Raw genomic sequence first — 25,789 nt, 5'->3', positions numbered from 1 at the left:
CTTTCCCTACTGTTGCACTCTCTGGAGTGGGAATAGTAATTTTTACCCCTACGCTATCCAACGCTTTCCCTACTGTTGCACTCACTGGAGTGGGATTAGTAATTTTTACTCCTACGCTATCCAACACTTTCCCTACTGTTGCATTCTCCGGAGTAGGAATAGTAATTTTTACTCCTACGCTATCCAACACTTTCCCTACTGTTGCCCTCTCTGGAGTGGGAATAGTCAGTTTTACTCCTACGCTATCCAACGTTTTCCCTACTGTTGCACTCTCTGGAGTGGGAAATAGTCATTTTTACCCTCCCGCTATCCAACGCTTTCCATACTGTTGCACTCACTGGAGTGGGAAAAGTAATTTTTACCCCTACGCTATCCAACGATTTCCCTACTGTTGCACTCACTGGAGTGCGAATAGTCATTTTACCTCCTACGCTATCCAACACTTTCCCTATTGTTGCACTCTCTGGAGTGGGAATAGTAATTTTTACTACTACACTATCCAACGTTTTCCCTACTGTTGCACTCTCTGGAGTGGGAAATAGTCATTTTTACCCTCCTGCTATCCAACGCTTTCCGTACTGTTGCACTCACTGGAGTGGGAAAAGTAATTTTTACCCCTACGCTATCCAACGATGTCCCTACTGATGCTCTCACTGGAGTGCGAATAGTCATTTTTACTCCTACGCTATCCAACACTTTCCCTATTGTTGCACTCTCTGGAGTGGGAATAGTAATTTTTACTACTACACTATCCAACGCTTTCCCTACTGTTGCACTCTCTGGAGTGGGAATAGTAATTTTTACCCTCCCACTATCCAATGCTTTCCCTACTGTTGCACTCATTGGAGTGGGAATAGTAATTTTTACCCCTAGGCTATCCAACGCTTTCCCTACTGTTGCACTCACTGGAGTGGGAATAGTAATTTTTTTACCTCTACGCTATCCAACGCTTTCACTACTGTTGCACTCTCTGGAGTGAGAATAGTAATTTTTACCCCTACGCTATCCAACTCTTTCCCTACTGTTGCACTCACTGGAGTGGGAATAGTAATTTTTACCTCTACGCTATCCAACGCTTTCCCTACTGTTGCACTCACTGGAGTGGGAATAGTAATTTTTACCTCTACGCTATCCAACGATTTCCCTACTGTTGCACTCTCTGGAGTGAGAATAGTAATTTTTACCCTCCCGCTATCCAATGCTTTCCCTACTGTTGAACTTACTGGAGTGGGAGGAGTAAATTGTATGCCTACGCTATCCAACGCTTTCCCAACTGTTGCACTCACCGGAGTGGGAATAGTAATTTTTACCCCTACGCTATCCAACGCTTTCCCTACTGTTGCACTCTCTGGAGTGGGAATAGTAATTTTTACCCTCCCGCTATCCAATGCTTTCCCTACTGTTGAACTTACTGGAGTGGGAATAGTAAATTGTATGCCTACGCTATCCAACGCTTTCCCAACTGTTGCACTCACCGGAGTGGGAATAGTAATTTTTACCCCTACGCTATCCAACGCTTTCCCTACTGTTGCACTCTCTGGAGTGGGAATAGTAATTTTTACCCCTACGCTATCCAACGCTTTCCCTACTGTTGCACTCACTGGAGTGGGAATAGTAACTTTTACACCTACGCTATCCAACGCTTTCCCTACTGTTGCACTCTCTGGAGTGGGAATAGTAATTTTTACCCCTACGCTATCCAATGCTTTCCCTACTGTTGCACTCTCTGGAGTGGGAATAGTAATTTTTACCCCTACGCTATCCAACGCTTTCCCTACTGTTGTACTCACTGGAGTGGGAATAGTAATTTTTACACCTACGCTATCCAACGCTTTCCCTACTGTTGCACTCTCTGGAGTGGGAATAGTAATTTTTACCCCTACGCTATCCAACGCTTTCCCTACTGTTGCACTTACTGGAGTGGGAATAGTAATTTTTACCCCTACGCTATCCAACTCTTTCCCTACTGTTGCACTCACTGGAGTGGGAATAGTAATTTTTACCCCTACGCTATCCAACGCTTTCCCTACTGTTGCACTCACTGGAGTGGGAATAGTAATTTTTACCCCTACGCTATCCAACACTTTCCCTACTGTTGCACTCTCTGGAGTGGGAATAGTAATTTTTACTCCAACGCTATCCAACTTTTTCCCTACTGTTGCACTCTCTGGAGTGGGAAATAGTAATTTTTACCCTCCCGCTATCCAACGCTTTCCCTACTGTTGCACTCACTGGAGTGGGAATAATAAGTTTTTACTACTACGCTATCCAACGCTTTCCCTACTGTTGCACTCTCTGGAGTGGGAATAGTAATTTTTACGTATCAAGAGAGAGAGAGAGGACTAGTGAGCTAGTCCGTATCCCCAAGGATATTTCAATGTATCAAAAAGAACTAGCTACTAATGACTTGAATGTAGGTCTCTGAATTATCTTGTTGGGTGGCACCTGTTTGGTGTCGTCATGAAGCCCTCACCCACCAACCTGATTGGTGGCATGCCTCATCATCGGGCCCACCCAGTGACACCTAATGTGTCCTGGGTGTGCTTCAACGCCTGGTTACAGCGGAGCAGGTATTTTCCTGGGAGTGCAGTGTAGTGAAAGGTGATGTTAGATTAAAAAGGCTTGACAGGGGTCCATGATGCTTCCAGGAGTGGGTCGGCAAAGGGGTGACCAACAGTCTCGGTCAGGACCTGCGGGATACCTGTGTGCCGTCCTCGCACTCCAGATGGCACATAGGTATCCCGCAGGTCCTGACCGAGACTGTTGGTCACCCCTTTGCCGACTCACTCTTGGAAGCATCATGGACTAAACGTCAGCGTATGCTTGAGGAGGGAATCCCCCTTTAATACCTACAGCACCTTAGTGAGTGCGACACATAGCCTACAACACTCAGGAGGGAATCCCCCTTTAATACCTACAGCACCTTAGTGAGTGCGACACATAGCCTACAACACTCACTTAACTTTTTAATATGCACCACACTTCTTATGGTCCTGAGTAAAGCCAGAATTAAGAGAATGCACTGGCTGAAACATGTCGACCAACACCGGATGTAGGAGGTCGTAATTCCGCCACCACAACATCCATCTTGCCTTGTTTTTAACCGCTGATAAGAGCCCATTTATTAAAATGTAATTAGCCCTTGGGTATTGGGACCCCTGTCAAGCTATTTTAATCTCACTTCACCTTTCACTACACTGCACTCTCAGTAAAATACCTGCTCCGCTGTAACCAAGCGTTGAAGCACACCCGGGACACATTAGGTGTCACTGGGTGGGCCCGATGATGAAGCATGCCACCAACCAGGTTCGTGGGTGAGGGCTTCATGACAACACCAAACAGGTGCCACTTGACAAGATAATAGTCATTTTTACCCTCCCACTATCCAACGCTTTCCCTACTGTTGCACTCATTGGAGTGGGAATAATAATTTTTACCTCTACGCTATCCATTGCTTTCCCTACTGTTGCACTCTCTGGAGTGGGAATAGGAATTTTTACCCCTACGCTATCCAACGCTTTCCCTACTGTTGCACTCACGGGAGTGGGAATAGTAATTTATTTTCTGTTGCGTGTTTATAAGGGAATAGGGTGGGAAGTAATTTAATTGTAATTAATTACATTTTTTATTTATTTATTTGTTTTTTATTTTAATTTTTAATTATTTTGTAATTGTTAATTAATTAGTTGTTATTTGGTAAATAATTTGTATTATTAGGTAATTATTTTTAATAATTAATTTGTATTTGTATTTTTAATTGATTAATTATTATATTATATAAAATGTTAATTACTTTTAATTAATGTGTAAATGGTATTAAAATTTAATTAATTTTTATTCATATATGAAGTATTTACTTTCCCTACTGTTGCACTCTCTGGAGTGGGAATAGTAAGTTTTTACCGCTACGCTATCCAACGCTTTCCCTACTGTTGCACTCACTGGAGTGGGAATAGTAATTTTTACTCCTACGCTATCCAACACTTTCCCTACTGTTCCATTCTCTGGAGTAGGAATAGTAATTTTTACTCCTACGCTATCCAACACTTTCCCTACTTTTGCCCTCTCTGGAGTGGGAATAGTAATTTTTACTCCTACGCTATCCAACATTTTCCCTACTGTTGTACTCTCTGGAGTGGGTAATAGTAATGTTTACCCTCCCGCTAGCCACCGCTTTCCCTACTGTTGCACTCACTGGAGTGGAATAGTAATTTTTACTCCTACGCTATCCAACACTTTCCCTACAGTTGCACTCTCAGGAGTGGGAATAGTAATTTTTACTACTACACTATCCAACGCTTTTCCTACTGTTGCACTCTCTGGAGTGGGAATAGTAATTTTTACCCCTACGCTATCCAACGCTTTCCCTACTGTTGCACTCTCTGGAATGGGAATAGTAATTTTTACCCTCCCGCTATCCAACCCTTTTCCTACTGTTGCACTCTCTGGAGTGGGAATAGTAATTTTTACCCCTACGCTATCCAACGCTTTCCCTACTGTTGCACTCACCGGAGTGGGAATAGTAATTTTTACCCCTACGCTATCCAATGTTTTCTCTACTGCTGCACTCACTGGAGTGGTAATAGTACATTTAAGCTCCTGCTATCCTACATACAAAATATTGTATATTTTTTATTAATATTATGTTTATGTATATATATATATATATATATATATATGTATTAAAAAATTAAATAGTTTTTTTAAGTTACATTAATTATTTATTAATGTTAAGGTTATTTAAGTATGTTTAAGTTAATTATATTTATTATTTCATTAATTTTCAATTACTTTTAAGACATTTAAAAAAATTCGATATTTTGACTAACTATTGGGCATATTATCAAGAAAGCTCGGTACATTGTCGCCGCTTTCATCTGCAGGAAACTGCCGACAAGGCGGCGATAATGGCCTTAATAATATGCTCTATAGAATTCCAATCGAAGCCTATGTTAGATTTGAAGACATCAAACATGGGCTTCGATTGGAATTACATGGAGCATATTATCAAGGCCATTATCGCCGCTTTATCAGCAGTTTCCTGCCGATAAAAGCAGCGATAATGTATCGAGCTTTCTTGATAATATGGCCCTATATTTTTTACAACGATATTTTTGATACAATATTTTTTTACTTACCTGTTTGGAGATAGGGATTCGATATTTTTGCATTCTATATTTTCTACTCGATGTTTTGGTAAGTCTATATTTGTGTCATCGATATTCTTTCAGTGATCCGTTCTCTCTGTGTCTGCTTTCCTTTGTCCTTCTTTTAGTTCCCAGTAGATGCATATAAGTTCCTGATGTCAGAGGAACCCCTAAATACTGAATTTAGGGGTGTTAAGGGTACAACCTTTGATGTGACTGTACCACATTTATGACCACTTCCCGGGGAGAGTGGGCATAAACCTGACCCAGAGTTCCTAGTTTCACCAAATCCAAAATGGTGAAACCCTATCTCCACTGTCCACTTCAGGTGGCCCACCTTAGGGGTATGCCCTGCCTGAAAGTGTGATGCCTTCTACCTACCTCTCCCACCTGCTCTGGTGCCAAATGGACCTCAGGGCAGGGGATGGCATTCACCAGGTCTGAGGGGGAGCCACTGTCGCATATGCAAGTCTCTGGCCTTCACATGCTATTTTGGTAGCAAACCTGTTGGAGGAGGTATAAACACCTTCCTCCGGTGCAAGCATGGTTTCTGGCCTCTGAGAGCATGGTCTCTCATCTGCAGGGGGTAAGAAACTCATCTGTGGTAGCAGGCTGGAGGATACTAGTCAGCCTGTACACTAGATGACCAGTAGATTTTCATGGGGCACCTTTAATCTGCTCTCTGGGTACAAAGCATTATAAATCTAGCACTGGCACCAGTACAGATTTATTAAGATGAGGTGTTTCATACCAAACATCAATATTTTCAGTGAAGCTATTATGTAGGTGGGTAACTCGTATATGTACTTTGCCAGTGTCAAGTACATATGCTTAAGATGCATTCCTGATGCCTTGCAATGTCATGGCAATGGAACCAGATATCACTGGGGCATATCTGCCTAGGGAGATACGTCATCACATATAATATAATGCACCCTGCCTTAGGGCTCTAAGGCCTGCTGTAGAGGTAACTTACATATAGTATGTGCAGTGCACAGGGGCATGGCACACAGTGAGTGTACCATGTTGTGTTTTCTGAACAGTTTGCACCATTTCACACAGCTTGCAATGGCAGTCTGTATGCAATATGTGTGTGGGTCCCTTAGGGTGGCATAATACATGCTGCAGCCCTGGGAGACTCTCTTTAGTCCCCATGACCTAGGTACTAAGGGTACCTATTACTCGAGACATACAGGTGTGCTAAAGCCCTTACCAATTGGGTTACAATTAGACATTTACCTCATTGTGAGGGAAAGAGCGCTACTCTTGGCAATTCCTTTGCAACTCTTGGCCTTAGAGAGGGCAAAACATTTTACTCCTCTGAAGCCAGGGGTCGCGTGAAAAGATAACTCACTCAACAGACCCATCCCTGTGCTTCTTTCAGGGGAGGTCAGGCAGAGGTTCACTCTCTTCTTCCTGATCCTCATCAGTGACCATCAGCATGGTCACATCGGCCCTGTCATGAAAATACTTTAGTGTTTTACATGAATGACCCACTGTGGGCTCTTTCAAGTGCCTAGGTTGACCAGGTATGTGACTTATCCTTTTCTCTCAAGCACAGGGTAGGCCCACCTCAATTTGTCCTGGAGGGCCGTGGGTGCCACAGGCTCCAAACCCCATAAATTATGCCCTAGCTGGAATTCAACCAGGGAAATCTTTTGGTCAAACCATTGGTTCTGGAGCTCTCAGCTTTCCTCAAGGTTCTTATTTTCTTTCTCCGTGTACTACCCCAGACTGGAATGAAGGTCAAGCACATAAATCGCAAAGTCACATTTGGGCTCTTCGTGAGGCTTCTCTCAGCTTTCCCTTGCCAGACTCTAACAGAATGGCCAAACAGAAGTTCAAAGAGACTAAAGCTCACTCCCTTCTGTGGCATCTATCTGTAGGTAAAAAGCAGGCATGGCAAGAGGACTTCCCATCTCCATCTGAGCTTTTCAGTGAGTCCCATGATCATACCTTTCATGATCTCGTTGGATCTCTCAACAAGACCTTTGGTTTGTAGGAGATATGGGGTAGTGAACTTATAAGTCACACCGCATTCATTCCACTTTGCTTTTAAGTAAGCAGACATGAAGTCACTACCTCTGTCTGAAACCTCCTCCTTAGGAAAAGCAACTAATACTTCGGAGAACTCTAGCAATGGCAGGAGCAGTTGCAGTCCTAAGGGGAATTGTTTCAGGATATCCAGTGGCATGATCCACTACCACCAGTACAAATCGATTTTCTGATGCTGTTCGAGGGTCAAGGGAACTGACAATGTCAATCACTAACATTTCAAAGGGAACCCCAACCACTGGTAGTGGAATAAATGGGCCTTTGGTTTGACTTCTGTCTTGCCGATAGGCTTGACAGGTAACGAAGTTGCAAAACTCCTTCACTTTCTGGGACGCACCTGGCCAGTAGAAGTGGGTGACTAACCTACTCCCAGTTTTGGTCTGGCCAAGATGCCCAGCAAGGGAGATGTCATTCACCAAGGTGAGTAAAAACTCTCTGTTTTGCTGAGGCACCACCACTCTCCTATTGGCACCAGGTTTGGGGTCTCTAGCCTCAGTATACAGGAGTCCCTCTTCCCAATAGGTTCAGTGGGAGCCACTGACATCTCACTTATCCTGGTCAGCAGCTTGCTATCACTGGAGAGTGGGACAGGTTCTCTGTCCTTGACATAGATCTTCCCTAGAGGGTCCCCTGGGCCTAGGAGCTCTGCTGTGTACGGCCCAAGCATTAAGAGCTCAGTGCCCTCAAGAGCTGACAGATCTTCTCCCTAAGGAGACTGGACTTGTGCTTGTATCTCACTAGAATTTTTCACCCTGGGCTTTGCTTTGTGCTCTTGTTTTTACACACACCCATTCAGGTATTCCCAGCATGGATGCATGGTTTCTCATCTCTACCTCAGCCCATGCTGAGGTCTCCAGGTCATTACCTATCAGACATTCTACTGAAAATTCAGAGGACACACCCACCTTCTTTTGGCCAGTAACTCCTTCCGAATTTAAGGTCACAATATCCATGGGATGACCCCTGACACTGTTATCAGCACTGATAACTGGATAAGTTTGTCCAGTTATGTACTGTTCTTGAGATATCAGTTTTTCAGTCACCTAGGTGACACTTGCACCTGTATCCCTCAGTACATCTACTTCAACTCCATTTATATGTGGCTTTTGACTGTATGTCTCCAGATTACTAGGCAAGACAGCTAAGGAAGCTATATCCCCTTTACCAGAGACTACATTAGCTTCTGTGTGTTCTCTGACCTGGTTAGGATACATTAAGGGTCCCATCTGGAGACTAACAACTGAACTGTTGAAGGTGTTTGACTAGTGGAAGCCTTTTTGGAGCAGGAAGAGTCCCCAGTTCGATGACCATTCTGCTTATTTATTTGTTTATTTTTATTTATTTTTGTTTTTTTATATAGCATGAACTTGACCCTAGTAGGGTATCAGAGTTCTTTACATTCACATCATTTTCTACTTAAAACAACATGAACACCTTGAAGTTTCAGTAAACCTGATCAGTATACAGTAAGTTACTAGCAACAGTTAAGCTACAAAGTCAAAAATTAAGTTAGTTGTCCATTGCAAAGTGGGAGAAAAATTAGTGCGTGACATTCAGATCTGCAAAATCAAAAAAGATGTTATTGGTCACTGTGTGGTAGCTGTGTGTTAAACAAGAAGGTCCTCTGCTAATGTCAAGACTGCTGGAGTTATGGCAGGAATTTGCTCATGAGAAAGGCGTTGGCTGTGTTTTTAAAAGCAGCAATGGATGCTATTTGTCAAATGTCAGGGGGGAGAGCGTTCCAAATTCTTGGTGCTGTGCCGGAGAAAGCTTGGTCATGTGTTCTTTTCTTTCGGAAGAGGGCTCGTTTTATTAATAGCATTCCACGATTCCGGGGAGCCTGGCATCCTCCTGATAGAGTGATGTTCTAAGCTAGGTACCTAGGGGTCTTGTAATATATCGCTTTGTGAGTGACACATGCCACTTTAGATGCATTCTTGCTTTTTTTTTTAAAGTTTCAACAACCTTTATTGAAGTTTACAAATTACAGCATCACAAGGAGTAGACATTCCACGCACATCTGTTATAGTAAGTACTTATCGTTGTCCTTGTATCTCTTCTGTAATAAATACCTTCTCTAACTTCTATTACTTTACAACCCCCCTCTCAACCGTACCCTCCCTCCCCATACACTTTAGCGAGTCTTCCATGCAGACTCCAGCTTTCATATCAGCTTGGAAAGGGGCTTCAGGTTCAATGTCCCATCACTGTCCTTTATTCAGTCTCATAGTATACATTAATTGCAGTTTGTGCCCTCCAGCATATATATTCAAGTGTGTGCTCAATCCATACATGTGCCTTAGGTCCTCCTGAAACCCACAGACCCATAACGGCTCCTGAAGGCCTTCCTGGAACTCATTCGTCCCCTGCCCCGCCGTCTCCGTCTCTCCATGTTCCCCCTCACTGTCTGCCTGTTGTGCTAGTAGATAGGCAACCAGCAGTCCCCAGATACCTTTGGGTCGGGATTTAAGTGGAAGCAATTCTGCATAATTGTGAAGTTGTTCTTGCCACATTGTCAAATCTTTAATCCAGTCCTTGAATTTTGGTGCCTGCCCCCTCCCCCATCTACAGGCTACTTGTCTCCTTGTCAACAGAATCCCATTTGCCAGGAATTTCTTGTGCACCGTCCTTATATCCCAGTGCAGACCCAGGAGAGCCAAGAGTGGGGCTGGCTCTACCCATACTCCAATCATAGCAGACAGTCCCTCAAACACTTCTTCCCAGTAAGCCGCCACCTTCGGGCATCGCCATGCTAAGTGCATGAAATCCGCTCCCTCCCTTCCACAGCGTTCACACCTATCGTCTGCTCTGAGATGGAATCTATGTAGTTTGGCCGGGGTATGTTACAACCTATGGAGAAATGTATAATCTGCTGTTACTAGTAACTGCCTCAGTCTGTGTACAACATACTTCCCAATGGTCATCTGTGAGAGGCGTTTTCAGGTCCTTATCCCATTCCACTCTGGCACGCAAGGGCCGAGGGGGAGGGTTATGTCTAATCTGCTTGTACATCTGGGATATAATATGCCTAGGAGTCTCTGCTTGCAATATCGTATGTAATGGTGGGAATATGTCCGGTTCCTTAGGGAATTCTGGGGTTATGGCTTTCATACTTTGTTTAAACCGGGTATAAATGAATGTGTCCATGAAAGTAGGTGTATGCTCTCCAAAGAACTCCACCTTGTTGCGGAACTGTCCCCCCGTGTATAGATCCCCCCAAGTACTATAGTGCAGTTTGTCCAACATTTTGCAGCACAGCCCCTCGTATGTGATTTGTAATATTGGATTTCGAGTTAGCTTCACCCTTGGGGAGTACATCATTTGTGCGTTTGGCTTCTTCGCCATCCATTTCCATGCGGTAACAGTGCCATCTACAGTGGACGGGTCTCGCCCTCTCTCCGCCACCTGTGTGAATAGGTAACTCTCAGGAGGTGTCGTGGCCACATAGCCATCCTCCACTGCTAGGTGTGGTATAAAGGGGGAGGATGGATCCAGTATACAGCAAAATGTGCCTTGCTCAAAGTTGGGAACATCATATCCTTCCTAATGGTAAGGCAGCATCAGTGTGGTTAGATTCAATCTTACCTGTTTCCAAACCCAGGCGAGTCTGATTGACTGTGTTTTAAGCGTGTTAAAGAAAAACCTTCCTCAGTAATAGGGAATGTTAATGAATAAATACAGGAATTTCAGTAATATTGTCATTTTTATGAGGGATATTCTACCCGCCATTGACGGGGCAGCCTTATCCATTTGGATACATTATCTGTCACTTTATCCATGGCCACTCCATACTTAGCCCGCATTAGTTCGTCCTTATCACGAGTAACATGTGTATACCTAAATATTTAAAGTCCTCTGACTCCCAGCTCAGGTGCAGAATAGTATGATTCGTTAGAGGGAATACAGCCGATTTGCTCCAATTTATCTGTATCCCTGAGATAGCCCAACATTTAGTGATTTCTCTCAGTACCGGATTCAGGTTTTCCTGGGGGGTTTTTACATAGAGGGTCATGTTGTCTGCGTAAAGGGAGATTAGCAGCTGTCGAGACGGGTACACTAAGGCTCTGTTGTTATGGTGCTTAAATATGGATTTGAATACTCCCGGTCCTGTGGGGTGCTGGCCGGTCCATGGATACCTGTGATTCTCTCTCTTCCTCCTTCTCTTTTTTTTTGATAAAGGCCAGAGATTTACTTTGAGAATTCTGAAAATAAATAAATATTCAATTTTTGTGGTAGAGAGGGCTTGCTATTGTCTTCATCTTTTTTGAAGATGTTACACAATAACAAGCATTTGCAATGCAATCGGTCTCACCTTTGAGACCTTGTATGTATTTAGCTAAACAGCACATTAGCCTGGTTGCTGAAACATCTACTGCTCTTTAACATGGAGGGAAAGTAAGCACCAAACTACATGACACGCCATGTATGGGAACACATGGAGAGAAATATTGCCTTTCAGCTGGAAATGATACAGTCCTTTGCTCTGTTTTTAATATAAAATCAGGGACTTCGGTGCTAAAGTGATTCTGGTATTTTACTGACCTCTGCTGGTCGTTTTCTATCAAGAAAGTTAAATAGAGGCAGTTGCCATAAACTTTGAAAAAAGAAAGTCCCTCAGCAGAAAGCAATTCTGCTATTTTACTAACCTCTACTGGTCGTTTTCCATCAAGACAGTTAAATAGAGGCGGTTGAACAAGCAGAAAGCAATTCTGGTATTTTACTGACCTCTACTGGTCATTTTCTATCAAGACAGTTAAATAGAGGCAGGTGAACAGAAAAATAAGTCCCTAAGCGGAAGGAGTCAAGTCCTAGGGCTGATCTCCAGAGCCCACAAAATACATACACATATAAGCATATACTAAAGTATATACAAGAGGTCTTGAATGCTCGGTCTAAAAAGGTGTACACAACCGAACATCCTAATGATGTAAATGAAGTGCCCAGCTTGGAGCAGATTGACAAACACTCAGAAGTGTACAAGACAATGTGCAATCAGCTACTTTAGAAAAAAAGGCTGGCATAAAATATCACAAATTGGTAATACAATAGCTCATAGTGTGGCAAGGGAGGATATTGGAACTGACAAGAACAATTGATGTTTAGAATAATTTAATAGCTCGCTGTACTTTATGTAGATGTCATAACTATACCACATACTTGCAGAATTATTCAACAAACTCTAGCACATGAAAATGACAAATTTCGCCACAGTTCTTTGCGCTTCTTTGAAGTTCTTACCCCCTGCTTGTCGGTATCGTAGGTGTCGTGGAGTGGAGGGAGATCTACAGGGAGACATTTCTGCTGTCTCTGCAGTTTGAGGGCTTTCAGTACCTGCCCTGTCCAAGGACACCGATTCAAGGACGGCAGCTGCCATGAAAACAAGATGGGTAACTTTAGTACCATATCAGCGGTATTAACAAGGCAACATCCTTTAACATTTGCGATTCAAAATGTGTCACAGATATACCACTTTGAACATATGTTTATTATATTCAAATCAAAACTATGAAACACCCCAACTGAACAGTTTGCGAAAAATAGAAACATCCGGGGACTTTCTGTATTCAAGTGCTCACAAGTGGGAACTGTGAAGTGAATAACTATTTCTTTTTATGCTCAGTTACGGTTTATTTCTCATAATATATGGATAGCTCATAACCACAAAGTCCGTAACTCTTTCCTAGATTCAAGGTTCAAGTATTCCGGCTCAAATACCTATAATGATGCTACACTCCGATACCTAGTTTTGGGTGTAAGTGCAAAACATCTCAACACACCTAGTCGTCATTCTTAGTGTCCTGCGGTCTACTACTTCCCACCTCTCAATCCTACTTCTCCTCTGGGGAGTGCTGATTTCTAGTATTCTGACACTAAAACCAGATTACAGAGCTGCCTTCTTACAGTAAACTGAATGCGAGGGAAGTAGCTGAGCCGGCAGTCTGCCTGTACCAGGCAGCAGAAGGCAGAGTGCATGCCCTCTTGCAAATGGCACACATACACTGCAGAGTGATCAAGTCATTATAGACCTGAAGGAAATTTTGATGGAATAACTGGCTTCACCTTTGCTTGAAAATAGGCAACTTTCTTCCTGAAGAGAGCTTTATTTTTTTCCCCCTACTCAAGGATAGATATTGCACGATGAAAAGCACATTTCTTTCTATTGAAGACACACTTCAAGAAGCTTTTCAAGTTCTTACCACTCCACCCATGGACCCTCATTATGAGTAGGGTGGAGTTCCTGGTCAGGACAATAACAGTAGTTACCAAGCACATTGAGAATCCACAGGGGTACGACAATTACTTACCAGTAATCTTCATTACTCTGATTATTGTTTTTATCCCAGTACTTACTAATGGAAGGAAGTGTGCCCACTTCCTTCCAGGTACCACGTGACCCAAAAAACTTGAAACTGGCCTCATTACACTGCCCCTCCTGTCAGGCTCCTCATCTCAAGCATCTCTAACAGGAGCCGAAACCCATAGATGTTCCTGCAATCCCCAAGCATTAGGGATCGAGGAGATCATGGAAGAGATGATGGTCCATAAGTAAAGTGACAAGGAAGGATAATTGGATTAATGAAGATCACTGGTAAATAATCTGCACATTACATCCTCAACCATTCCTCCTCCCAGTACGTTATAATTGAGGATGTACCAGAGAACTAATCTTGTGACAAAATCAGTACTAAATAACAAGTACCCTTTGGTAAAATAGTATCACAAATATAATGATGGAAGGGACACAAGGTACAGAACCTGAAACAAATGAGAGATAACTCCAACTCCATACTCAGGACAATGGTGAAACAGACAGTAACACCTGGACAAAACCCCATACAGACTGAGCCACACCAATGAAAACCCAGAATACCTAACCTTTGACTGGAACTGAATGGAGATTTTGCATGAGTCAAGAAAAAACTATAATAAAAAATAAACAGAATTACCACCCTGGTACCTAGTCCAAAATACCTTGGGGAGCCAATGGCAAATCTGAGATCATATCCAAAAAAAGACCAACACCGCAATGAATAAAAAGCCAATATTAGACAACAATCAGAGAACAATGGTCTAGGAGCCAAAGCCCCACCAAGGAAGTCCCATCACAGCCCAGCAGGAGATCATCTTCAGCAAAACAAAACTATGTGAGAGATCTATGAACCAACCAGTTTCAGGCATCAAAATGCCCCACAAAGATACAGCCAAACAAAATTAGTTAGACAGTCTATCACTTTCCTCAAAAGAACCCCGAAGAGGAGTAAAAGAATCAATGCTATTCCAAGAACGAGGATAGAAAACAAAAAAAATGAAGTGAACCAGTTAACTTATGAACCTTATCGAACACGAAAACATAAGTGACAAGTTCTTGAAACTAAAACATAAGAGCCAACATACATATCAAAAAACTCTAAAGTCACTATTGTGTACCAAAGTATGTGCATACTCCCCACAAGGATAATTAAGGTTTTCACTATAATCACCTTTTATTATGTATAGCCCAAGCCCAGCATGGTAGACTATAGGAAGTCAGACAGCTAAGACTTAATTCATCAGCTCTTGTTTAATTTGCATTCAGGTCTCACCCACATAGTGAGCCATCTCAAGAGAGAGCGAAGTCAAAAAACATCAGCTAGGTGGTGAAGTTCAACTCTTGGTGAAAATTATTCGAGGGTACACTCTGGCGAACACATAACAATGGCCTGCAAAATAGGTTTTCAATAATGTTAGGTTGTGAGATGTCCTTATAACCACATACGTCCCCCCATGATACACCGTAGATGCACATTTTGCCTGGTATATTATCAGGATGTCCCCCAAAGGTTTCTTACTCAGCCTTAAGGCAAATCTAGAGACTGCAGTGAGCAATCTCAGGAGGGTGTTTTACTTACTCATAATTATATGGGACCTAGTATAAGTGTTATCCAACAACTGTCTAGATAAGTCATGTCGCTTTGCAGCAAACCTCGTTGTTTTTGTAGACTTCGGGCCCGCTACCATCACAAAGGTTTTAGTGAAATTAGTGGACAAATCCAGATTATCCAAGAAGGCCACAATGGACTCAACCAGTTTGTGGAGCTCCAACGCCATTCTGGACAACAATACTGTGTCATCCAATTATAAAAATGTAGGCATAGCATGGTTCCCTATCTTTCCGCACACATGAGCATCAGCGGGGGCCTCTCCGCTAAGGCGGAGGAGCGTCGCTCCCAGTGATCTTCAGCAGTGCAAAAAATAAAAAATAAAATTATAGTAACACATTGTTATTATAATTATTTCAGTTCGAGCCAAGTGAGGGTGGGGTGGGCGGGGGTGGGCTATTAGAGCAAGGGGAGGAGGAAATATGTGTACTTAAGTGAGCATGATGGTTTAGCCAGCTGTCTTGGGCTGGCCAAACAGTCAAGCGCAATTAGCATGTTCTCCACCAGCTGTATTGCACAGCCTGGATGGAGAACATGCACAGGCTCCCACTCCCTGTCTGAGCGCCGAACCAGGTCACTCAGAACAATTACAACGCTGTTGTCATGCTAGTGACAGCAGCGTCAAGATTGTCTTAGGGGAGCCTGTGCGCTTCCTGCCTCCGGGAGTCAGTAAGAGAAGTGGAGGAGAGACTGCGGCCATGCTGAGGTAAGTGTAATATATATTTTTTTCCACACCCCCGCCACCCATGATGTTTCATACCAAAAGCCACTGGTGAGCATACCATTTAGTAGTAAATGTGGGAGGGAGAGTGGCTAGAAAATGTGAAATCTTCCTACTTAAGAGCAGTTGTTAAGGGAGGAGTAAAGAGGGATTAAGGAGGTTTGCCAGGGGATTATGGAGGGATGTGTATCCACCCACAAACAACAGTAAGCCCATTGCTATTCACAAATAGCCCTTCTAAAACTAGTACAGCAACAAAAGGACCAAAAACGGTAATAAATTAGTCCAGCACCACCCCAGTTTTGGAGATCTGCTTGTTGTAAAGTAAAAAGTTTATTAAAGTTGGAAATTGTTAGTAAATACATTTTTATGTTAAATATTATTGTAAATTAAGTTTATATATTTACTCTAAATGTAGAACTAACGAAATATGATACTGTATTAATATCATCATTTTGAATTAACAATTAAATACATTTATTTATATTAACTTAAAATTATTTTGCTGAAGTTTAAAATACATTCCCACCTAAATTCAAATTTGTATTATACATTAATACTTATTAACAGTGATATATACATAATTAAAAGCCATTTAGTTATTTTATCAACATTTAATCTAACATTTTTATAATTCAGAAAAGGTTGTTATAAAATGTTATAATTAAATAATACACGTGTTTTTTATACTTTCTGAACATTAAACTATATTTATTCATCGTTATTTTAAATTATCTATATGTTTTATTTTAAGTCTCTCACACCTTTGATTTCTAAGGTAGGGTGTTGCAGTACCAGTGGTTGGCCATGTGTGGTGCTGGCCTTACTACAGTTTCTTGTCATGGCCCTTAAATTACTAACAATCTTGCAAAAAGAAGGCTGAGGTTTTGTCAGACTTTTGGCCTGCCCCTCATTACTGTTAGGAAGGTAGAAAGTCTCTAAACCCTGAAACGAGAGAGAACAACTTTACACCCCATAACTCTAAAGCTAATAGGGAGCAGAAAGGGTCATAGGTTATGGATGTACCAATATTCAAACCACTGCTCATCATTCAGAAAGGAACAATAAGTTGACTGAATCACCCCCTTTAACTGAAGACAGCGATAAAATTCTAGAAAAACACAGCATAATAGCAATCATATCTTGCAAACGACCGTCGTAAAAAAGGTTTGCTAAATCCAACCAGAGACTCATAAGGTGAAGTATCAACAAAGATGCAAGCCTCATCAGGAGGTTAGACATATTGCCATATCAAACTTGACAAGGTCCTTCAGTTGCACAAACCAATAAAGAGGATTTAGTGTGATATCGAGGGTCAAGTGGTCCCAAGGATCTGAGAGCACCTGAACTTTGTAGAGATGGATGAAATTAGATTCATAACCAATCTATGACCCTCAGACCAGTCGTAGCTCTTCCTGAGATAAGGCTAATTGCCCACAGCTATGCTGTAAACCAATGCCCTCTTCCGTCTCACATCCTATGGACTTACCAGATATATCTGGTAGTACTGAAAGTAATACATGTCGAGGACAACTCCCAGCACTTGAGAAGTGAGAAGGTACCACCCAGCCTAAAAATATAAAACGTTTGATGGCTGTAAATTTTACATCTAACTCAAACATTTCTGGCTCAAATCAAATGAGCCTCTAACATGGACATATGATATGGTGAACTTTAAAAGAATATGGCCAGCATGAGTGAACAAAACGACCGTTATTATTCCCTTCCACTCCTCTCTTTCCTCCAGTACAGATATCCTCGTCTAGGGCAAAACGTGAGCCTTTGCTTCCTTGGAGGGTAATGCCCTGCTATTGGCACCACACAGGCCATATTTTGTAGTGCTTTTGGGTCAACCCCAGGCTTTGTAGATGGGGATTTCCTATGTCCTACACCCATCCAGACCAGCCTTCTATTTCTCCAGCAGGCTCTGTGCTCTTCCAGGCCCCAGAGATGTCTTGCCACCACCAGTCCCAGCTACAGCAGTTCAGCACTGGATCTGTCAGAGTCTATCTCAGTCGTGATATAGAGTAGAAGAAGTCTAGAGTCCTGAGGTAGAGTCCAGCCCAACACGCACCCCAGGCACACCATCATTCCCCCCAGAACGGCTTCAGCTTCACAAACATCCAGACTGTGTGGAGAAGGTCCCACCTCTCTGTGTCGCATCATAGACAGTGTAGTGAGGCAATGGCCCCTATTTTCCAGAGCCTGTGTCACGTATAATACAACATATGAAAGTATTTCCATTGTATAAGTCGAAACTGCAAGGCTATGACTGCTTCACGGGGAGGTGTATGCCTGTCTCCATCATCCTCCAGGAGTTGTTCCAAGTCTCCCTCCCAAGCCTCTCTCAGGCGGTCGAAGGAGTCTGGCATATTTTTCCCCAGGTATCAATACACTTAGTCACTTTGTCTAATATGACTTTGGCTTCCAGGGGACTATATACAGGTCTGTCAGTAAGCTCCACTATCTAGGGTGTGAGAGCATATGGGAGCTGTGGGTATCTACAAAATTGTATGCAGTCTAAATCATTTCCCACCTGCAAGACTGAAAATGATTTCATCGTATTGCACGACCAACTTGGAGATGCCAATTGTGCCCCATGGTTTAAATTCCTGTATATCTGTGACATGTTGCAATTGGGTCCCACACCACAGTGAGGTTTCTTTCTTCAAGCATGAAATTGTCTTAATTTTTAGTGGCAATGAACCATGTTTGCCACCCATGATTACTTTGCAGAACAAGTGATTTTGTTTTTAATATGCTCCAGGGTAGGGATTCTTTAAAAAAATATTCAACAGTTCCCAATGCACATTTTGTGTTTGATGATAAAGTGACCTTATGTGTGTAGTTTAGCACTCATATTTTATGAGGACCTGACACGATAGGTAGCAGGGTGACATTTAAGGGATTTGTGTACACAATCACCATGTGTTTGAAACAACTTTTTCTGTGATCTGTTTTCCCTGCAATAAGGAGATCTGCCGATGATTAAACCAATAGTTGGTTGGTATTGTAATCAAATAGGGTCATGATGGTAGTTGTCGTGAGGTTACTCCTATTGTTTAGTCTACAATGGCAAAGCACCTATGCAGAATTGTTTTAGTTTTGAACAAAAATAGATAAATCCTACACAAACCATATTATTTAACTTATCTTCTCTCTGATGTAAAGTCTGTTTGGAGGGTGTTAAATCATTTGAATAATACCAGGGTTGCAGCACATAGTGGATTTGTCTGTTCGTATTGGAATATGAGTGGAGGTCTTCCCTTTTTTCTTTTATTTCCCTCTAAGCTCCTTTCTTTGGTGAGAGTGTATCCATTCCAGCCCTTGTCAGAGGATACATCCCGAGCTCAGTGCCCCAAAACTCGAGGGGTGAAACAGTACTTACTGCACAGGGCAAGGGGTAGGAATTTGTGGAGATCCCAGCGTTGCTACTGCTTGTGCCTCTCCACCTTGTGCAGGCACCCACTGTGCATCTAGTGCTCTACATTCAGAGCTCCAACCTTGCCTTTATGTACTTTACCCGGTATGACTGTGGATTGAAAATACACATTTTCATAATTATCCTATAAAATGATAAAATCTGTTGCAGATGCACCAACCAAATGTCATTCTTACCAAATGGCCATGGAGACAGTGGGGCTCGAATCCTAAACCTCAGATTGAGGATCTATGATCTAATCCATGAAGCCATAAGTGACTCTTCAGTACAAAGAAGCTTAAAAAGCGCCATTCGGTCATTCCATGGAATGGCTTTTAATTCATATATGGTACCAGAAACTGTGGGAATTTCTTGAATAGCGCACAAAATTAAAATGTTGTCTTCAATTATAATGACCCCGCTGCTTTAGAATAAAACCTGATTGAGTGGGTGATATTACTGGTAATCCAAACATTATTCATGTCAACTTCAATGAAAAAGAAGTAAAATAATGCTCTTACAATCTCATTAATACCTTCTTTGTGGATAACTGTTATCAAAGCCACTTTCATCGTTGGAGAGAAGACCCTGTGGGATATACAAGTCCTATATCTTTCAAGCACAGTTCATAAAGGCCCCGATGTAGGTAAAATTGATTTACCGATTTTAAATTACCGAATTTTACCGATTCGGTAATTTAAAATCGGTAAATCAATGGGTCCGATATGTAGGTATTCCAGATGTGCTGGAATACCGAATCGGATGAATTCGGTATTTACCGATTCGGTAAATACCGAATCGGTAATGTCCATTCATTCCTATGGGCTTTGAAGCCCATAGGAATGAATGGACATTACCGATTCGGTATTTACCGAATCGGTAAATACCGAATTTCTCAAGGGTGCAGGGGGTGTCACTTTGACACCCTCTGGCACCCCCAAAACAGGCACGGGTGCCATGTGGCAGGCATACCTGCCCTAAGGGCAGGTCTGCCTGTCACATGGCATAGGTGTGCATGCACACATGTGCATGCACACCGGAATCGTTATTTTACCATCAAATAGGATTTGATGGTAAAATACCGATTCGTTAAGGCTCCTGGGACTCTGAAGAGTCCCACCTACATATGGGTGGCTCCGAATCGGTAAAATTACCGAATCGGTATTTTACCGAATCGGTAACTTTACCGAATCGGTAAAGTTACCGATTCTGTATTTTACAGAATCGGTAACTTTACCGATTCGGTAAAGTTACCGATTCGGTAAAATAGTGCACCTACATGTCAAATCATGTATACCGATCGGTAACGGCCGAAAATACCGATTTTCGGCCGTTACCGACCGACCTACATCGGGCCCAAAATGTATAAGCAATCACTATTATAGCAAGTGACTTTCCAGTTTTCATTGATCTAACTGTCTCTCCAAAATATGGATATTCATTCATCGTTTTTCACAGTTTCTAGCTCTGTTACAGAGAATTTAGAAATTCAGAAAGACATTTAAAATGCTGTTCTCTTCAGAGTCAACAAATACAGATTCCCATACTGGATTGATTACCATTTAACCTGCATTTTTTAAAAGAGTTTTATGGATGTTTCTCGAAGCTTTATGCTACAAGTATAGCAGTCTTATAAGTAACCACACCCCAAATAGGTGTGGCTTGTTCAATAGTAACATATAGTAACATATACAGTGTATACTGTTACTGTTCTCCTATTTATGCTGCAAAGGTCTGCAAAGAATACTACGTTAACCTTCTGAAGACATTTTCCTATTTGTTCATTTTCATCTTAATAGTCTCATACTTTTAAAACTTTAACTTTTATAAGACAACTGTGAGCAATCATCCACCCATGAATGCAGGAATCATGAGCTTTACAGAGTGATATGTTTTCTGGATTTATCTCCAGAATACCGCATGGAAATGGGTTTTCTTGATCTTCTGGCACTAAGGACTTAGTCAGTGTGCCAACCTGGGACAAAGTACCCAGTGAACTTGACAAAATGTTCTACGGTCTGACTTCATTTCAAATATGCCCCCAATCCCACTTAGGTAAATGGATGTCACCATCTTAGGTGATGGAAGGTGATGGATGTCACCATCTTAGGTGATGGAAGGTGATGGAAGTCGCCATCTTAGGTAATGGGTAATTAGATGTTAGGAGAAACAGATTGGTTCTGTTGTAATAAATGTTTTTAGTTAAAGTGTCTATCCTTCTTAGTGCAGTGTGTGTATGTGATATTGTGAATAACGAAATTAGTTTGTGTGGTATGTTCCATATCAGAACTCCCCCGGTGCCTCGCATGTAATGGAGCTGCTCGCGGTGACATCACTTAGAATGTCACCACGACCAGCGTTCCAAGGCGAGCGCCGGGGACTGTGTGACAGGCTCGAGGAAGTGAGGCTGTGGCTGAGGTCGCGGCAATCCAGTCTTATAAGTTATCAATAAAGGCCATCTTTCAACCACCGCCTGGAGTCCGGGTCGTCTTTCATTGGTGGTTACCACACTGGCGGCGAGGGAAACAATTATCCCGCGACCTCAACACGCCCGGGAAACGAGTTGGAGTCACAGCTGACTGAAGAACAAGGAAGCGGGCGCCTGCTGATAGCTCCGATTTCCGAGCGGCTAGGAAGAGTGGCAGTCCTGAGGTTTATCGGGCGACACGCAGCTGTGAGCTGTATCAAGGGACTGCGTGACGAAAACTGCCCTGCTCCTGACGAGAAGTAAGGTGACCCCCCATGCGCGCAATTGTGCAAAGTGAAACGTAGGCGCGAGCTCCGCTTGAATTTATTTGCCGCCACGGTAAAAGACCATAATTTAACAACGTGTGTCTCCTCATCGCGCAGAGGCAGCGAATAGAAGCATCATTGCAGGAGTGTGTGAAACCTCACGTCACCACCCTCCTCAGAGACTCTTTTCCCTTCTGTCGAAGTGCGTGACAGCTTTCACGCCTACCTTCAGGGGGTGCGCACAGGGCAGTGTGTGAAAAAGCTAACGGAATGTAAAGGGATGAATTCCGACTGCGTTGGATGTCGGAGTGTGGCACGTCAGGCGGCAGTGAAGTGTGACTGAACCTGTAGTAAAGAGCCACTACACAATGAAGGTTCCAATGTTCAATTTTATTTAGTCATAGGTAAACAGGTGCTCCCAGCTTGGCGGCTTTCTCTCACAACCAACATTCTAACTCACGCTCCCGGAGGCTGAGCGGACCATACCAAGAAGGGAGGAGGGAGAGGGGTGTGTGACGGGGAAGACACATCAGGTCAAGTTACAACACACCTTCCCCCCTAAAGAGAACAGAGGAAAAGAGATACAGATCTCCACAGACAGGGGCGAGAGAAAGCAGTTAAAGGGAGAGTGGGGAAAAAGAGGGGTGAGTTAAAAGGAGGCGAGGTAACGGGAAGGGATAGGGAAAAGAGAGGGATAGAGGGCTGCTGAAAGAGGACAGCCAAAAGAAAGGAAACAGGAGAGAGGGAAAGAGGTTCCCACGATTGAAAATTCACTGAGGCAGCGGTTGTGAGCTGTTTGAAATGTCTGAGAGGATCAGGGAAGGAGTTTAACCCCTGATGCCACGTGCGAAAAGGAACTGAGGCAGCGTTGTGAAGCTGCGTGAGGAAAGAGCAGAGGAACAGGGGGTGTAGCGAACCAGAGTTCCCACTATTGAAAATTCACTGAGGCAGCGTTTTTGAGCTGTTTGAAAGGTCTGAGAGGATCAGGGAGGGAGTTTAACCCCTGATGCCACGTGAGAAACGGAACTGAGGCAGCGTTTTGAAGCTGCGTGTGGAGTCTGCAGAGGAACAGAGAGTGTGTCTAACCCCTGCGTCCGTGTAAAAAACTGTACCAAGGCAGCGGGTTGAAGCTGCATGAGGAAAGCTCAGAGGGGCAGGGAACGAAGAGAACTCCGGGTGGAGTGTTTGACACAGATGTTGAGGAAGCGCGCTAAGTGAGTGATACGTGATTTCTGGTGATCTTTGACTGGCGCTTGACATGGATCATTAATCTACAGGCGCACTGAGAAAAGTATATTAAGTGATCTAAGGGAAATGCTGGAAAATAGACCTACAAATTAAGAACCCCGACGGCCTGAACATAAGAGGCAAAGTATAGAGAAATTTATTAGACGAAGGAAAAAAAAAAAAGCGATTCAGCGCTTCCTGAGGCAATGATGAAAGGAGAAGGATCCAGCTTCGCAGATAAGGCAGAGATGAAGGTTAGGTTCAAAAAACGCTTGCCGCCACCTATGCCGGTTAGAGAGGAGGATGAAAAAAACATCGCAAAATGGAGTCAGCGGAAAGAATATTTTGAGAACTATATAACTGTTTGTGAGGAAGAGGAAGTACCTCTTATATTTGAGAAAAAGGCTGAAACATTACCTCACTGTTTGGGTACTGGAGGAAGGAAGATGTACCACGAAAGGGAAAGAGTGTACGTAAAAGAAACTGACAGAAATATTTATGAGAACATTTTGAATGTGTTGGAGGAACATGATATACAAGCCTCGTTTGTAAAGGTACAAAGGAATGAAGTGTTGAAGGAAAGAAGGGATAGCAAGGAGGAAGTTATAGCAAGCGAAATAATCCCAATGTGTACCATCTTCATAGGCGGAGTAGAGACAGAAATAATCTCAGATTCAGGATCACGTTATAGTGTGGTAGGCAAGAGTGAATGGAACAGAAAATTAGCTAAAATATATGGAGATGAACTGAAGGAAGCCAACATATCCCTAAAAATGTACACTGGGGAGGACATCAAAGTATTAGGATACAAAGTCGTGGATTTAATGTACATGGGAATTAATACTAGGAGTGCCCTATACATAACGGAAAGTGGACCCACCCTGCTAGGGTGGAAGAATCAAGAGAAATTGAGAATATCACCCAAGGGAAAAAGAGAAGGGCCCATGAGTGAGCTGGCACGGTTCCAGAGCATCTTTGCAACAAAGGGTGGAACATTGATCGCTCGTACGCTGCCGTGTAAGGTCTCGGCAGTTTTGGAAGGAGCTGCAAGGAATAGAGAATGTGGAGAAGATGTAGCCAAGGACAAACTAAAAGATAAACTAGAAACTTTCCAAAGTTGGGTGGACGAAAGAGAAATACGTAAGAAACAAGTGAGAAAAGGAAGTGAAGGTAATGTTGGGAAAACCAGAGAATTCGAAAGAGAGGGAGAGCGCGTAATAAATACAGGAAAAGAGCGGAAAAGCATAAAATACAAGAATAACCAATTTGATCACTATGAGACGAGGCAAAGTACCACATTGGATGAGTTCAGGGCCAAAACTAAAGAGGAAAATGTGGACAATTATGAAAAGGAAAGAGAAGCGGACTCTAGTTTGAATGAGTATGAGGGTGAAAATAAAGGAAAATACTTTCAAAGGCATTACAGTGGTAAGAGGGAGAAGGAGAGTAAGGAAATGCAGAAAATACTAAAAGATTCCCCTCTCGAAGTCTTGTCGGGGAAAAAGGGTCCACTCTATGATTATTGGAGAAAGCATAAGTGTCATGGCCCAGAAAACACAACTGAGTTCTTCCAGGGGAGTCTCGAGAGAGAACTGGAGGTTGGCCATAGGTCAGCAGAGACTGGTGCTAATGATCAAAGCTACTTGAAATGGATTTTGATAAAGGTTTGGAATCTGTGTATGGCCAAGGAAAGGAGGGTAGAAGAGGGCTTAAACCAGTCACAGAAGATGACATTGAAAGAGAGACTCATCGTGTCGGAGGGAGTAGGCGGGGAGTGCCCCGGTCCAAGTCACTGCTCAAGGAAGAGAACAACATTTCCGCAAGGATCACCCTTCCGGAGGGGGAGGGAAAGACTAGTAGAGGAGTGCGGAACTCCATGTTGAAGTAAACTGTTGAACATTCTCAGATAAAGGGGAGCTTTGGTGGGAAAATGTTGTTGCACCCATCCCCTGTCTTTCACCTTTGTCGTTTGCCTTATCAAAGAGATTTTAGGAAGAGTATGGCGGGATGGTGGAAGGGGTGCCCTAGGGATAGGTAGTACCGTCCACACCCTTTGTAGAACTCAGTTTCTTATCCTCATGTGAGAAAGGGCAGGACATTGGGTGGGACCTAGTGGATCTAATGAACCCATTGTCTAAAGCACCTCCAGTTAGTTTTTACAGGGGCCAACCTGCTGGTTACTCTGTCTACCTGTTAAGCTGCATAGGACTCTGCTTCCATGCTTCCTTATGCCTTACCCCTCTCTTTTCTTCTCTCTCCCTCCTAGGTTCCCCCCCCCCTCTTTCCTGCCTTCCTTGTATTCTTTTCCTGCCATCTTCTGACCTTTGACTACCGACACTGCCTCACACTCGTTCACTACTTCACTGACATTTGCCTTTTCATCAAGCTTCTTATCCCCTGCGTCTTGTTTTATTTCTTTGACGCACTGGAGCATGTGCTCCACCTGCTTGGCTATAATGAGTACCTCCCGCAGTGGTGGGTCGTCCTTGAGCCATAGCTCTTCACGCACCCTTTCCATTCTACATGCCAAGACAAATTGGTCCCTGATTCTTTCCTCACTTGCCCC

The 25,789-nt window shown here is 43.0% G+C and overlaps 1 protein-coding gene across 2 annotated transcripts in view; it reads right to left on the bottom strand.

The window, feature by feature from the left end:
• RASGRF2 (Ras protein specific guanine nucleotide releasing factor 2) overlaps positions 1 to 25,789 on the bottom strand; it is a 1,825,430-nt gene that overhangs the window by 599,615 nt on the left and 1,200,026 nt on the right. For both annotated transcript variants that reach the window (XM_086960835.1, XM_086960836.1), the window contains exon 16: positions 12,441 to 12,569. In XM_086960835.1, coding sequence (XP_086816961.1) covers positions 12,441 to 12,569 — 129 coding nt within the window. The remainder of the gene's footprint in view (positions 1 to 12,440; positions 12,570 to 25,789) is intronic.

This window comes from Lissotriton vulgaris, chromosome 3_1, assembly GCF_964263255.1.
Source record: "Lissotriton vulgaris chromosome 3_1, aLisVul1.2, whole genome shotgun sequence".
Lineage (NCBI taxonomy): Eukaryota > Metazoa > Chordata > Amphibia > Caudata > Salamandridae > Lissotriton > Lissotriton vulgaris.
This window is presented reverse-complemented; position numbering and strand designations above follow the sequence as displayed.